This window comes from Neomonachus schauinslandi, chromosome 6 (genome assembly GCF_002201575.2).
Source record: "Neomonachus schauinslandi chromosome 6, ASM220157v2, whole genome shotgun sequence".
NCBI classification, from domain to species: Eukaryota; Metazoa; Chordata; class Mammalia; order Carnivora; family Phocidae; genus Neomonachus; species Neomonachus schauinslandi.
Genome location: NC_058408.1, coordinates 87,115,612 through 87,131,606, shown reverse-complemented (window position 1 = coordinate 87,131,606; position 15,995 = coordinate 87,115,612). Strand labels below are relative to the sequence as shown.

General features: G+C 42.7%; 1 protein-coding gene across 2 annotated transcripts in view; it reads left to right on the top strand.

The window, feature by feature from the left end:
- The window catches only part of RAB4A (RAB4A, member RAS oncogene family), a 46,743-nt gene that overhangs the window by 26,235 nt on the left and 4,513 nt on the right, over positions 1 to 15,995 (top strand). Inside the window, exons 2-7 of one of the 2 annotated variants that reach the window (XM_021692288.2) lie at positions 108 to 188; positions 2,266 to 2,380; positions 7,255 to 7,317; positions 8,909 to 9,063; positions 10,228 to 10,323; positions 14,533 to 14,669. In XM_021692288.2, the coding sequence (XP_021547963.1) occupies positions 108 to 188; positions 2,266 to 2,380; positions 7,255 to 7,317; positions 8,909 to 9,063; positions 10,228 to 10,323; positions 14,533 to 14,648 (626 nt within the window). In that variant the 3' untranslated portion in view covers positions 14,649 to 14,669. Of the gene's footprint in view, positions 1 to 107; positions 189 to 2,265; positions 2,381 to 7,254; positions 7,318 to 8,908; positions 9,064 to 10,227; positions 10,324 to 14,532; positions 14,670 to 15,995 lie in introns of those variants that run through there. The other variant, XM_021692289.2, reaches the window with a different exon arrangement.

Genomic DNA, 15,995 nt, shown 5'->3' with positions numbered 1-15,995 from the left:
TTACATTAACAAGTAAGATTTTATTAACTTTTTTTGATCATAGTCTAAGAATAAATTTGTAGCACATGTTTTAAAGTTATTTTTCATGGTCTCTTTTTGTTTTTCAGATTTTTTGTTTAAGTTCTTGGTTATTGGAAATGCAGGAACTGGCAAGTCTTGCTTGCTTCATCAGTTTATAGAAAAAAAATGTAAGTGACATCAGAAAAAAAATGTCAGTGTTTGATGCATGTCTTCCCGTGAGTGCTCTCTTGCTCAGATTTGTTTATAGCAAAACTTCTGAATATTATTTCAGGAAAAAAAGTTACAGCTTAAAAGTATGTTAAAGTAACATTAAAAGTTTATGTTATATTAAACTTCTAGCAGTATGACTGAGTTTTTATTATTTCAGTTTTATGGTGGTTCATTGTTCAATATATTATCATACTGTGCATTTTCCAGATACTCCAGTACATTGCAGATATTGAAATACAACAGGGTGAGGCAGAACGCCGCAGAGGACTTTGCTTCCCTGACAGGGAGCTGCCCAAGAAGCCCGAGTAGTACATTGTAGATAAAACAGTCCTGTTGGGTCCTCGGTGGCTTGTACTGTAGTGAAGGCAGTTATTGTCATCAGTTCTGGTTTGCAGGTTCAAGAAGCAGCTTTAGAGCAGTTAGGGGGTGTGTGCCCTTGGGATGGTCCCCTAGAGTTGGTTAGACTCAAGTCCAGGTCTTTTGACCACAGACCCATCTTGTTGCCATTGGCTTGCACTGTTTTGGTAAGGGAAATTGAATGTTTAATTCCAAAGTATTGTAAAAGACTTGTAAGTTTGAAAGCCCCTTAAAATAAACAGTGCTTTTACAATCATGGAAAGAATTGTGGAGGATGACCTGTTTCACGGCAGTCAGGTGAAAGCACAAAAACAGATTTACTTTCACTGAACTGCAGTGCATCTTAAGCATGTGCGCCTGAGTGGTGGTGGGTAAAATGGGGAAACAGACAGCAGAGGAAGTCCTTGGCAAGGAGCTTTGAAGAATAAAACTGTAGAAATATATTCTGCTACTTCCGTTTTCATTATCCAAGAGCTTGTTGGGACCTCTGTTTAATGACACGGAGCCAGCATGGGTTAGTCACGGAGCCAGTCCTCACTGAATGAACAAGTATTCACTCACTGGGGGAGTCCAGGTCTCTTCACAAGTTGCCAAGACTGCATTGTAGCATCTCAGAAAAAAATGCCCCAAGGATATTCGGTCCAGAGCCCGCCTCCTTATCTTTGCATCCTCCCCCTGTGGCAAGCTCTCCCTTGACAGTCCTCCCCTAACTCCTCACCAAGGAGACGGGTATGTGTGTTGGGTTAGTCCGCATGGTCTACAGCATGATGGGAAAGGCTTCACTTTATTCGTCTTGTGGCCATTCTGTAACCAGGACGCCCTTGGACTTTAGCCATCACCCTTGAGGCTTTTACTCTGAGGTTTCTTGGTAGCTTGAATTCTAGAATGTCCACACTAGTTCCACATCATCTGAGACAGGCTGGTGTGGTCAGTATTAACCTGTCATCCCCCCACCCCTGGCCCCAGGAAACACTTACTGTTCATTCTAGGTGGGTTTAGTGAGCTACTTATTTTGCCTGCCTCCCAATACAGATAGTATTGACTTCTCCAACAAATTCATTCCAAATTATTGCCACACAATCCTCAAATTCATGCAAACTCAACAGCTATCATATGCTCAGAATTTTGTTGTTTGGTTTTGTTTTGTTTTGTTTATCTTTTCCTCTTTTTCCCTTAATCTTTGGTATCCATCAAGTTTCTTTTGGGGGCTACAGGAAGTACTTTTCCTTCCCTTTTATTTCTTTGGACTATTTATCCATTCAAATAGTGGAAACGGTCACCACCTCGTTCCTGACTGAGTTGCAGTCTGTCACTGGGCTCTAAGCCCTTTAGGCTGGCACCCAGGTATTTTGTGCAGTCCCTGTGTGTGAGTGCCCTCCCAGTGGACAGGTAGATATGATTCTCATGTGGCATAGCCACTTCCAAGCCTAGGCTTTAAAATGAATGGTTTGCTTTAGGGGTTTTGTGAAGGAGCCTTATCGTCTCTTTCAGAATAGGAACTGTATGTGTATTCTGTTTAAAACAGTGAGTGCTTCTTATCAACTGACTATTGGAGAAATGAAAGGCTACAGTAAATTATATTTCCATTGACTTTAACCCTTGATTTTGCTTGTTTAAATCTGTATGTCTGTTTCTTTAATGTTCTAAAATAAATATCTTGTTCTTTTTCTTTTTCAGTCAAAGATGACTCAAATCATACAATAGGAGTGGAATTTGGTTCAAAGATAATAAATGTTGGTGGTAAATATGTAAAGTTACAGATATGGGATACAGCAGGCCAAGAACGATTCAGGTAGCTTTCTCTCTGATTTAATAAAAATATTTAAAAATTGGATTTGAAATAACCAATTATAGTCTCTTCATATATATAGTTTCCTCCTCCCCGCACAGATTTCAGAAACTTCACCTCTGGAAGCTTTAAGACAAGCTAAAAGTCAAGTTTTCTCCATGCAGCATTGATTTACTAAAGAATGCATTCGAATCTCTCGAGTGAGCGCACTCTAATGTAGAGGCTAATTTATTCTTTGGGACCAGTGACTACATTGGGAGGACGTGGCATTGCGTATCCTGCAGTAATACTTTTAGATTAAAATTAAGGCAAAGTAATAGCACAGCAGTTTTTCTCTTTCACTTTTAAGGGAGAATTTTTAAAAACCTCTTTTGGCATTTTTGTTTGTTTGTTTTATACTAACTAGAGCATGTTCTGATGGTTGATACACATTCCACCAAATATTCTCTCCTGCACATTTTTATTACACTACAGTCATAATTGATGTTTGGGCAGACCACTGCAGATGAAGTTACATGTTTAATATTCTGTAAGTACTAAAGCAAGAAAGTGGATTAATATTAATATTGTAGTAGTGGTGTTTGAACAGATACACGAAGTCAAAATAGAACAGATATGCACAGTCTTAAAATTCAGTTAAGTAAAACTCACTCTCACTTATAGCATTAAAGTCAGGTGTATATTATATTTGAAATGTTCAATAATTGTTTGCTTCAAAATCTTTAATCACAATCATTTCTTCTGGAACCACTGATTAAACATTGTGGATTCAATCCAGACTTATGTTTTCTCCCCCCAAACCCTTGCTGAAATGACTCTAAAACAACTGAAATGGCATGAACTCACAAAGACCCAGAAAGGGGGAGTACATAGTTATGATGAAGAGATTTCAAAAAAAAAAAAGGGGTAGCGATAAGGAGTGGATGGTGACTGACTGAAAGCCGAGGGAGCTGCGCCTTAAGTGCCTGTAACAGGGGAAGGCCAGCGAGCTGGAGGCCCGTTCTTCCCGCTGAATCCGGGAAAAGGTCAGGCTGAGGAAGCACCGGGTTCTGCAGGAGGGACGGTTAGTGCTTCCATATGCGTGTGCATGCACCCACCTGAGCAGAAGTTCAGTCTCTGAGTTGAAGCAGGGTCAGCATGCATCATAAGACCCAGCAGAGGCAAGGATGAGGGAGGGACTGAAAGGAGGGAAATTAGTGCAAGTCTGCACCCCCTAGCCCCCCTCCCCCACCTCTTCCCAGTTGCTGGCAGCCAGGTGTATATGTACTCTCAGGCAGGAGAGACAGAAAAATGAATAGCTCCAAAGGAAAGGCCTAAATATACTAACATTTTGGCTTCCCCAATAAAACAGCCTAATCTCTGTAATTTTCTACCAAAGAAATGAGATCCCAGATATATTGGGCCCACCTCACACCAAATACAAATGAATGGGGGGAACAGTTCCAACTAGTGTATATCAGGTGACATTTCAGAGGACAAGGATGAAGTGAAGATACAAAAAGATCCCAAGAAGAAAAACAGTCACCTTGAAGGACTAGCAAAAGGAATTGCACTATACTGTTCAACAGCAACTTTCGGAAGCTAGAAGATACTGAAGCCTTGCCCTCCTAACTCAGCATGAAAAATTCCTTTCCAACCTAAATACTAAACTTAGCCAAACGGTCAATCAAGTGTGAGAATAAAGTCAGAAGGCCTTTAGATATTCAAGTATAGGGGAAACATAGGTTATCTTTTCATGTATTCTTTCTTAGAAACTTCAGGAGGATATACTTCATCAGCACAAGGAAGTAAACCCTGAAAGAGGAAGGTGAAGTCCAGCCAACAGGGGACCCAGCCGGGGAGACGAGCCAGGACATAGGTGTCACAGGGCGGCTGTCAGGAGAGGGTGCTGCCTGATGGGGGGAGGAGGAGGAGGGGGAGATGCAGGGAAGGGGCTGGGAGCGTATGAGTGAGATAGAGTCTTACCAAAGCAGGAAGGCAGTAAGCCCTGAAACTCGTAAGTCAAATAGTTTCATAAGCATTTTATAGAAATATGGAAGCAAATACCAGAAAAACAAAACTAAGATCCATGGAAGTAGGGACATTTGTATTTTGTTGTTATTGCTTCTCCAAAGCCCAGGGTAGAATCTAGCACATAGATGTTTAACGTGTATTCCGTTAATGACTTAATTTAGGAAAAAAATCAAATCCAGAGGCCTTGGGAGTGGGGCTCCCGGGGAAGAGTGAGGCAGGAGACTGCAGACTTTCACGTTGGGCCTGTTAGCAATATTTGCTTTCCAAACTAGGTGCCTGTATTACTCTGGTTTAAATTACTTTTGAGAAAATTAAATACCTCAAAAAAGTACTTTTCTTAAGCATGTAACTTGTATACTTGAGTAATTTGTTAGACCCCATGTGTCAGGGTACAGTGAAATAAATGACTTAGTAGCAGATGTAATTTAGTTTCTCTTGAGAACTCTTACATACCTCTTTCTCTAGAAACCTGCTGGTTTCTAGAAACTAAAACAGAAAAAGAGTTGTCTCTTCACATATGTGGAAAAGAGCCCTCCCCCCCCCTTGGAGAGGTGACCCCGGGAAGAACTAATGATCTGATCCTGCTCACGCGGTGCCTGTCTGCCATTTCTTAAAGCATATGCCCCTCTGTAGAGCAATCTAAAGGTAGAAAGGGGAAGCTTCAGGCTACCTATCTGCCTTTGGAGTTTAGGAGCTAAAAATACATTTAAAAATAGCTGCCCTTTTCAAAGTATCAAAGTCATAATGAGTCCTTTTGTTTATTGTTGATAAGGTCCCCAGTTCTCTTTTTGCCCTAAAGGGAGGCAGTGTTCTGTGGTGCCTATTTTCTGACACCAAATTGGCGGGGGGGGGGGGGGGGGGGGCGTGGGCAGGGTTTTCCATACCAGCTCCAGTTCTCTAACACCAACTCTGTGGCCAGTAGTTCAACTCAATTCTGATTCTCTGGAGTTAACATCAGGCCCCAGAGACTAAGGGTCCCATCCCACAGACCTGCTCCCACTTCATACACCAGTCACAGGTTCCCATGACCCATCCCCCAGGTTCAATAATCTGTTAGAGTGACTCACAGAACTTAGAAAAAGCACAGTATTTATTGTCGCCAGTTTATTATAAAGGGTACAACCCAGGAACAGCCAAATGGAAGAGATGCATTGGGCATTGGATATAGGAACTGAGTGCTGAGCTCCCATGCCCTCTTTGGATGCACTACCCTTCCAGCACCTCCAAGTGTTTATGAGCTCAGAAGGTCTCTAAACTCCATCATTTAGGGTTTCTTTTTGAGGTTTCAGTAGGTAAACAGGACTGACTAAATCATTGCCTCTTGGAGATTGAACTCAATCTGCAGCCCCTGAGCACAGGGAGCCTTGTAGGTCTTGATGAGGAGTTTGGTTGCTCAGGAGAATAGACTGAGGGACACAAGTGGCAGTGGGGACATGCATGGTAGTGGGGACACCAGCCATAGGTGACTGCAGGGGTCCAGGCAGAGACTTGGTGATTTGGATTATGATGGTACCAGTGAAGGTGGTGGGACATGCACAATGTAGGATACGTTCAGTTAGTGCGATGGAACCTGACTGATGGGTCCAATACAGAGGTGGGCAAAAAGAGGAGGCGAGGATAAACACAGAGCTTTCTGGCTGTGTGAACAGAGGGATGGTGGTGCCCAGCCTCACCCCAAACCAGGATGGACCTGCAGGCTGGGAAGCAGAGTGTTCTGTCTTATAAATGTGAAGTACAGCACGGGTTCACTAGGCAGTCATGTGGAGATGTTGGGGCAACAGCTGGATCTTACAGAAGGAGGCTGAGCTGAAGATGACGTTGGAGTCCAGGTGTGAATAGAAAAGAAAACCCAGAACTGAGCCCCAGCACTGAGGAACTCCGGTATAGACAGGGCAGGCTCAGAAGAAGGACCCAGAGCTGGAGGAGGAACGCTGGCTGGTGGGAGAGGAGGAGGTTGTGGCTGCAGAGGTGGAGCGGGGGAGGCATCCGGGGAGGGGCGAGGCAAGGTGGAGGGATGAGGACCAAGAAATGCCGCTGGGCTCAGCACCGCGGAGTAGGGGACATAGACGGGAGACGAGGTGAGGAGAAGGAAACAGCAAAGACAACTCTTCGGAGGAATTTAGATGCAGAGAAGAGCTCTGAAAGGATCGCGCTGCATATCTTCGTGTATTTTAAGGTGGGAGGTACCAGAGCACATTTTATGTTGCTAATGGGGGAAAAAAACCTAACAAAGAGGGAGAGACTGATAATACAGGGGAGAAAGTGTTACTGAAAGTAACCCGCAGGACCGTGAAAATGGCTAAGACGTTCAGAGGCACTCGGTGGAGACAGGTAAGATAGGTAAAGCCATGTTTCCTTGTTAGTAAGTGGGGCGAGGCAAAAGGTGAGTGCGGGGGGGGGGGGGCGGGTAGTTGGCTGTGGGTTCCTGGTTGGAAGATGAGCCAATTCCCCTTCGCGGACTTTCCTTTTCCCTGGGAAAGAGTAGGGAGCAGCTCTGCAGGGACATGGGGAAGACCTAGAACCCCCAGAGGAAGCAGAGTAGGATTGCTGAGCACTTAGTGTCCATCTAGCTCTCTCAAGTGCTTCCCTGTAAGTTCAAAGATAATCTTAACTTCTGTGGGAGAGTTTCATCTACCTGTTAGAAAATGACATATTTGTCTCAGCCTAACGTCCCCCCACTTCCTAGCATTTCTGTGACATGACTTCAGACAGGAGCCCCTCATACATACATTCAAATGTCTGAATCATTTCTGTTTTAAGCAACGTCTGTCCCCATGTCAAGGTTTACAAAGAAAAATGGGTGACAGTGCTCAGTAGTAAAGGATCTCGATTGGCTGGAAGTAAAAGCAGTATAATTCTTTCAGGTCTGTGACGAGAAGTTATTACAGAGGTGCTGCGGGAGCGCTCCTCGTCTATGACATCACCAGGTAATGTGAACTCCCCCACGGAGGCAGCTTGGGGCTCTGCTCCCCAAAGTCTGGTCTTCCCAAGACGCACCTGCGTGTAGTGTGTGTTTTGCGTGTCAGGGCAGGCAGTGTGGCTGGGAATCTGGAATCCCCTCAGTCCTTTCATTTGGGGTCTTAGAGGTGTTTGAGTCAACCCCTACCACTACTTAACCGGTAAGGAAATCTTTGGGTGAGGTTTTAGATACATAAAGTATCCCTAGTGTTTTATTGTGTTTTTTAGCATGATGCTTTGATGCTTTGATATATTCCTCAAGGTTCACAAAGTGAAAGTTTACGTATGGTAAATTATTAGAAGTAATTGACATCGATGAAAGTTGAGGGCACAGGCTTTGCGCCCCGATTGCCTGGGTTCAGACCTCAGGTGCAGGTTACTAGCCGTGTGATGTCCTCAGGCAAGGTGCTCTAGCTCTCTGGACTTCGGTTTCCCTGTCTGTTATATGGAGTAATGATGATTGTGTTATGCGATTTTCAGGTGGTTAAATTGGTTAATGTAGAGCTCTTGGCACATCATAAGAATGTGAGTGCACTGTCCTGTGTGTAGCTATCACCCACATATCACAAATTAAATTAAAAACTTAGCTCCTTGGTCTCACCTGCCACATCTCAAGTGCCCAGCAGCCACATGTGGCCGGTGGTTGCTGTATGAGACAGTGTGGGTTATAGAACATTCTTGTCCTTGGAAGTCCCATCAGACAGTGCCGATCTCAGTGTTTGCTGGCACCACCTTAAAAATGTCATCTCCACCCTATCAGCTGGTGGCCGTCTGGGTAGGAACTTGCGCAGCTGAGAGGGTGTCACTGTTGCTGTGACGCACACCCAGTCTGCGTGTTCGTGATGAGGCACACTGGCGAGGAAGCGGGCAGCTCCTGGCCCAGCCCGCCCGCACTTGCTCAGGTGGTGGAAGGCTCAGCTTGCTAACGTGCGAAGTCATTCGGCTGTCCGGGAGCGCCGGCAGAGCAGACGTATCCCCAGATGTATCCGAGCCGAAAACAGTAGATCTCAGACTTGGGGTTAGACAGACCTGGTCAAGCCCTGCCTCTGCCACTGGCTGCTTGTGTGACTTGGGGCAACTTAATCAAACTCTCTGGGTTCGGGTTTCTCATGGAAAAGGGGGATAGAGTCTGTGTCACAGAGTCCTTATAAAGAACGTGATAAATTCCTCCAGAACAAAGTACCACCATATTGCACAGAGCTGGTAAATGCAGCAGATGTTAGATCTTGCTCACCGATGCCACACATAATTGAGCTAAGAGTTAAGAGCTCAGTAAATATTTGTAAAATGAATAAAGGAACATCTGTTTCCTTTTGCGTCTTGATCGGGCAAAATCAAACAGCAAAATATCTGACTTGCGGTTTCATTTTTCTGGAAACAAAACAATCACACCCTGTGGTATGGTGTGTAATGGGGCATTCAGGCTACCTGTGTTACCTTAAAGGTTGTCGACATTACCCTGACGTGTGCAAAAGCAGTGTGTGAGTAGTGTGAATGACTGGAAAGAGTTGCTAGCTTTATAAAATACATGTACTATTTTCACAATCTTATATTACGCAGCCGAGAAACCTACAATGCGCTTACTAATTGGTTAACAGATGCCAGAATGCTAGCGAGTCAGAACATTGTGATCATCCTCTGTGGGAACAAGAAGGACCTGGATGCAGATCGTGAAGTTACTTTCTTAGAAGCTTCCAGATTTGCTCAAGAAAATGGCAAGTGACCTTTTACCTACTACTGCTTTTCAAATGGGCAGATTTGGGGGTAATAACATTGCTTTGAATTTACACCTATTGGAATTTTAAGATTAAACGTTACTCAAGAAATGTGAAATTTCCCAGTGTTTTCAGTAAAGTTAGACTTACTTAGCATATTTTCACTATATTGCATTCTGCCTACAAAGGTTATGATGATGATAAAAGCAAATGTACTAATATTCTGTTATGACTTTTTGGTCTAAGCACAGGCCTTGGTCTAAAGTTAAGTTTGTAATAATTTCTAAAGGCCCTAATCGCATGATGGCCTGTCCTTTTTTCTAATGTAATTTGGAGCTAAGTTGGTAAAACGTTAGTTCTAAATAGAAGGGGAAAATGGTGGAAGAAATACTGGGTTCATTGGTTTTATTTTACTTACATTAAATTGAAGTCATTTGGTTATATGCCTTTGAAAATTCTCTGAATTTCCATATAGAAAACCAGAGAATGACACATAAAATTAATGGTTGCTTATAGATAACGGAATGATCAGAATTGAGACATTTTAAAGAACTTTAATTTTTAGAACCAGTCAAGAACTTAAAATATCCTAGTCTCGATTTTCAGTTGGACTCTAGGACTACCAAATTATATTCTTACAAATTGACTGGTTTTATGCTAAGAAAATAAGCATGTGAGAAGAACAGAAGCTATCGTGAGCTTGTAAATACAGAAGCAAGGGTTAGTAACTGCTCTGGTGGGTAAGAAAAGTATGAGTCCAGGGAGGACCTCGTCACCGGCAGGATGAGAAGCTGCAGTGTAGCACCCCCCCCCCCCCCCCCCCCCCCCCCGTGGTATCTGTGGTGACGTGAAGAGTATTGGGAGAATATTCGTCTCGTGTCGACCGCTGGGCGGCTTCAGGCAGCCTGCTTCCTCACCGTGCATCTTCAGTAGACGAGGGCCAGCACAAGATACTCGACGCTGGTGAGGAAGGCTGAGAGTTCTTCTAGCATTTAACAAAATATATTGACATTTATTGATTCTGTATTTGCAGAAATATGTGGTTTTTAAGTAACAGATTCCATTTTGCCTGCTCTTCGGAGAGAATCCTCAACAGGCTGTCGGTACCTCAGTTGTGATCGCCTTCTAAACGTAGCTTTGCATTTTGTTTGCTGTCACTTTTAGAGCTGATGTTTTTGGAAACAAGTGCACTAACGGGGGAGAATGTGGAAGAGGCCTTTGTACAATGTGCGAGAAAAATACTTAACAAAATTGAATCAGGTAAAAGGCTTTCCATTAATAAACTTGTCTTCAGCATATTTTACTCTCTAGCTCAGGAGTACCACTTTTTAATTTTCCAGGAGTGATTTGGTCAAAGAGCATTCTCTCTACCCCTGCCAACCTAAAATTGCCACTTACGGTCTCGAAGGCCTTGCCCCCGTGGCTGAGGCAAAGGCCCCACTTTTCCAGAATGGCTTTGTTGCACCACTGGTGAAAGAGGATGGGCAGTCAGGGTTTCGGCGACAGTTTGCTTTTAGAACCACAGCTTTTTGTGGTCCACGGCTTAGAGGAGGAAGATTGGATCTTTGTCCAGTCTCTGCCAACACCTCGCTAGCCCTGCTGGGCCAGTTGTCCTGTGGCATGATGGGGGACCGCCTGTGTGAGATTAAGAGAGTTACAGATACATGCGTGATGTTGATACTTGCAGCTTGGGCATCATGGAGAATTATTCCTGAAGCTAACTGAGTGTGCCTCAGTAGTAACCGGTCTCATTAGTGTTGTATTTGTTGCTTTAGGAAAAGTGAATTTAAAATAATCCTAATTTAGGCAGCTGACAAAATACTCTGTAATTGTCATTTATTAAAGTTGAGTTTTGGGGCGCCTGGGTGGCTCAGTCGGTTAAGCGGCTGCTTTCAGCTCAGGTCATGATCCCAGGACCCTGGGATTGAGCCCCGCATCAGGCTCCTTGCTCAGCAGGGAGCCTGCTGCTCCCCGCCTCTTGTGCTCTCTCTCTGTCAAGTAAAATAAATAAATAAAATCTTTAAAAAAAATAAAGTTGAGTTAAAGATCACCAAAATTATATGTGGACATTCACTTTTTAATTGATTCACTCAAATATCTGAATGTCTGTTCTTTGTCAGGTGCTGGGATACAAAAATGATTTAAACATAACCCCTGCCCTCAAGAACCTCTTTCATGGGAGACAGCAAAAAATAATTACAGTACGGTGTGGTGGTACAATAACTGAAGGGTGCATAGGATCCTGGGATCACACAGAGAAGGGGAACCTGCCTAGCTAGGTCATGGAGGTAGTGTCCGAGAGAGTTCCAAGAGGATGTGACAGCCGAGCTCAGTCTTTCACAATGTGAGGAAGAGTGAACTGGCTAAGGGAGTGGGGAGGAGGGTAGTCCAGCAGAGGGGACAGCATGATTTGAAAGTAACCGGAAAGTAAAAATCACTAGAACAGAGAGACTACGGTGGGATGGCAGGTGAGAAGGTTGGAGAGAGGCGGCAGCCAGGCTAGTGATTCTCATCAGGGATCTGGAACTTTATCTTGTGGGTTACTGAGTCTCAAGCCTGGCTGTACACTAGTCACCTGGGATGCAGGAAAACTCAGATCCCAGGCCCCACCTGTCGAGATGCTGATTAATTGGGCTTAAGTATGGTTTAGGCCTCAGCATTTCTAAAAGTGCTCTTACGTGATTGATTGTAGAGGACTGGAAGCTATTCAAGGATGGTAAGCAGTGAGCAATATGGTCAGGTTGGGACTTGAGATAAATCATGTATGTAGGTGCCATGTTGAGGACAGATTGAAAGGACAGGAGACCAGGATGCCAATTAAGGCATTTTTGAGTAATCCGAGTAAACGATGACTGATGAAAGCTTTAAGGAGGATGTGGAAGTAGAGACGAAGAGATACAGATGAATCCAGGAAATATTTTGGTAGTAGCACCATATGACTCGTGTGCTAAATAGGGCAGGGCAACTGATTTGGGGGTGGGGAGTGGTGGTGAGGAGGTGGGGTCAGGAGGGCATGAGGAGCCGAGGGTAACTAGATGTCACACTTGGGTAACTTGGGAAAGAGATGTCATTAAGCCAGAGGATAAGCAGGTTCCAGGGGATGTAGATGATTCTGTTCTGGATGTGTTCCCTTTGCGGGACCACTGGCACAAGGCCATGGGGTTATCTCATAAGCCCTGGGGAGAAGTCTGGGCTGGCCGGATACATTTGGAAGCCATCAGTACCCAGGAGTAGTTGAAACTATGAAAGGAATGTGGTCAGCCGAGAGCAGTTGAGAGTGAGAAAAGCAGTGATCAAAAGCAGAACCTTGGAGACAGAGATGGAGAAGAGGAACCTAGAAAAGAGAAAGAGACGGAAATGGTCAGAGATGTATGGAAAGGACAAGGGGAAAGTGGGTATCATTTCAGCCAAAATGATAAGAGAGTCAAAGACTTGTTCACTATCAAATGCAATAGAGAACAGTCTCCTAAGCTAAGAACTAAACTAAAAAACACCCGCTGGCATGGGTAATAGGAAGTCACTGGGCATGTTTATCAAGAACAGCTCCGGTAGAATTATGAAAACAGAAGACAGCAATTGAGGAACAAAGAGGAGGTGAGAAAGTAGAGTGAGTGTTGACTCCTCTCTTGAAAAGAAAAGGTGTAGTAGGGTCCAAAGGGTTAACTTAAAAGAAAGGTTTTGGTGATGGAAGAAATGTTAGCATGTGTGAATGCTGAGAGAAAACAAGGGAAGGGAAAGGAGAGGAGGGTGGAGAGATGACAGAGACAGTAGGGTGCTGGGTGAGGTGCAGGGAGAGAGGGTCAAGGGCCCAGATGGAAGAGAGGGACACTTCATCCTTGTGGATTTTCTTGATCTGAAAACAAAAAAATCTTTTTACTAAATTTGTCACAAAAACAACTGTTAACTTTTAAAGACTCTGTAACATTGTTATTAAAATTGGCTTGGTGTTGAGTATTATTAAGCTTAGCACAAGGTTTTATTTAATTACCTTGCTACCTTAATACTGCATCCATGGATATAGTACATATAAGTTGACTCAGAAAATTTTCAAGATATATTTCTTCTGAGATCATCAAAATCATAATTACATCTAGGTGAAAAAATATAAAGATGTAAGTTAAACTTTTTCAGCAGTACTTTAAATTTTCGGAACAGGCAGTACATTCATATGATTCAAAAACTGCTGTTTCCTCCTTTTTTTTTTTAAAGATTTATTTATTTATTAGAGAGCATGCACACATGTGAGCCTCCGGAGGGGCACAGGGAGGAGGAGAGAAGCAGACTCCCTGCTAAGGGTGGAGCCTGATGCGGGGCTCCATCTCACCACCCTGAAATCATGACCTGAGCTGAAATCAAGAGTGGGTCACTTAACTAGATGAGACACCCAGGCCCCCCTCCTCCTCTTTTTTTACACAAACCTTAACATACTATAAATTCTGTACCTTGCTTTATGTACTTACTAGACCTGTGGATCATTACAAATGAACATACAGAGACTTCCATATACATATGTATGCTAATGCACATACGTACATGTTGTGTGTGTGTGTGTAATATTCAGTTGTCTGTATTGCTATGATTTAACTAGTCTACTTTGGACATTTGGAGTATTGCCAGCATTTTGCTGTCACAAATAATATTGCAGTAAATAACCTTTTATATATCATTTCCCATGTGTGGAGTGTATGTATAGGATAAGTTCCCGGAAGTAGAATTGCTAGGTGAAAGAACATAAGCATTTGGAATTTAGGTAGAGGCTGTCAAATTCCTCCTAGCATGGTTGTAGCAATTTTTAATCCCACTATAATGAATGAAAGTGCTTATTTCACTGAAGCCATGCCCACAGGGTGTATTATCATACTTGGGTTCTTACCAGTCTGGTAAGTAGGAAATGGTCTCTTTGTAGCTTAATTTTAAATTAATTTATCTTTGTATACACAATATATTCATATAATTCCAAATTCAAAAAATAAAAAGCGGATACAGTGAAAGTCTCCCTCCATAACAACCCCTCTTCTGTCCCCAAGCCATCTAAAACTCCTTCTTGAAGTCAGCTATTATTCTTACTTTTTTTTAAAGATTTTATTTATTTATTTACTTGAGAGAGAGAGAGAGAGCAGAGCAGGAGGGAGGGGCAGAGAGAGAAGCAGGCTCCCCGCTGAGCAAGGAGCCCGATGTGGGGCTCGATCCCAGGACCCTGCGATCACGACCTGAGCCAAAGGCAGATGCTTAACCGACTGAGCCACCCAGGCACCCCTATTCTCACTTCTTCTTGTCTCCTTCCAAAGATATTTTTATGCCCATACAAGAAAACATGTATGTATTTTAAAACATGTATGTATTTTTTCCTTATTATTCAAACCAACTGTTTATACACAGTGCTCTGCACTTTGCTTTTTTCACTTAGTATATTTTTGGGATCACAGAAACATAGAAGCTTTTTTTAAAGAAGACTTGCTTGGTCCTCAGGTGAGCTGGACCCAGAAAGAATGGGCTCTGGTATTCAGTATGGGGATGCCGCCTTGAGACAGCTGCGGTCACCACGTCGCGCACAGGCCCCAAGCGCTCAGGAATGTGGTTGTTAGGAGCAGCGCCAGAGTGTACAGGTAGGTGCTCTCATCACAGCGTCTGTGCTGGCCCTCTTACCTTAAACTCTGTTCACTGCTCGGGAGTTCTACACCTGCTTAACTATACAGCTTGTCATTGCTTTTGCAGCTACATTATGAAACCCAGAGGTGATTGTATAATTAAAATTAGGTATTTCAACAACAGTGGAATACACATTCTGAGCTATAAAACACAGTTTAACAAATTTAAAAGAATAGAAATCATACAGACTACAGTGGAATTAAACTAGAAGTCAATAACAGATAACTGGAAAATCCAAAATATGTGGAGGTTAAACAACAGAGTTTTAAGTAACTCATGGGTCAAAGAAGAAATCTCAAGAGGAATTTAAAAACATTTGAACTAAATGAAATTCAAAACACAACTTATCAAAATGTGGGGGGATGCCATGTAAGCAGTGCTTAGGGGGAAATTTATAGCATTGAATGCATACTTAGAAAAGAAAAAAGATCTAAAATCAGTCATCTAAGTGTCCACAATAGGAAACTAGAAAAAGAAGAGCAAACTAAATCCAAAGTAGGCAGAAGAAATAATAAGAATTACAGCAGAAATTAATGAAATTAAAACCAGAAAGTCAGTAGAGAAGAATCAACAAAATCAAAGCTGATTCTTTGAAAAGATCAATAAAATCAACAAGCCTATAACCAGGTAATTAAGAAAAAGGGGGGGGACATAAATTACTAATATCTGAAATGAAAGAGGGGACATCACTGCAGATCCTATGGACATTAAAAGGATAATGAAGGAACACTATGAATAATTCTATGCCCACAAACTTGATAACATAGATGAAACAGACCAATTCCTTAAAAGACATGATTTGCCAAAATTCAAGAAAAAAACAGACAATTTGAATAGGTCTACATCTATTAAAGAAATCGAACCAATAATTAATAATCTTCCAAAACAGAAAGTACCGGGCCCAGATGGGTTCTCTGGTGAATTCTACCAAACATTTAAGGAAGAAATTATACCATTTCTCTACAATCTCTTTCACAGGAGAGAAGCAGATGGAGTACTTCCTGCCTCATTCTATGAGCCCAGCATTACCCTAATTCCAAAACCAAAAACATTACAAGAAAACTACAGCCCAATATCTCTCATGATAGATGCAAAAATCCTCAATAAAATATTAGCAAATCAAATCCAGCAATGTACAAAAAGAATTATAAACCACATCCAAGTGGGATTTATCCCAGGTATGCATAACTGGTTCAGCGTTCCAAACTCAGTTCATGTAATCCATCACATCAATGAGCTAAAGAAGAAAAATTATATGATCCTATCAAGAGAAAAATCATTTG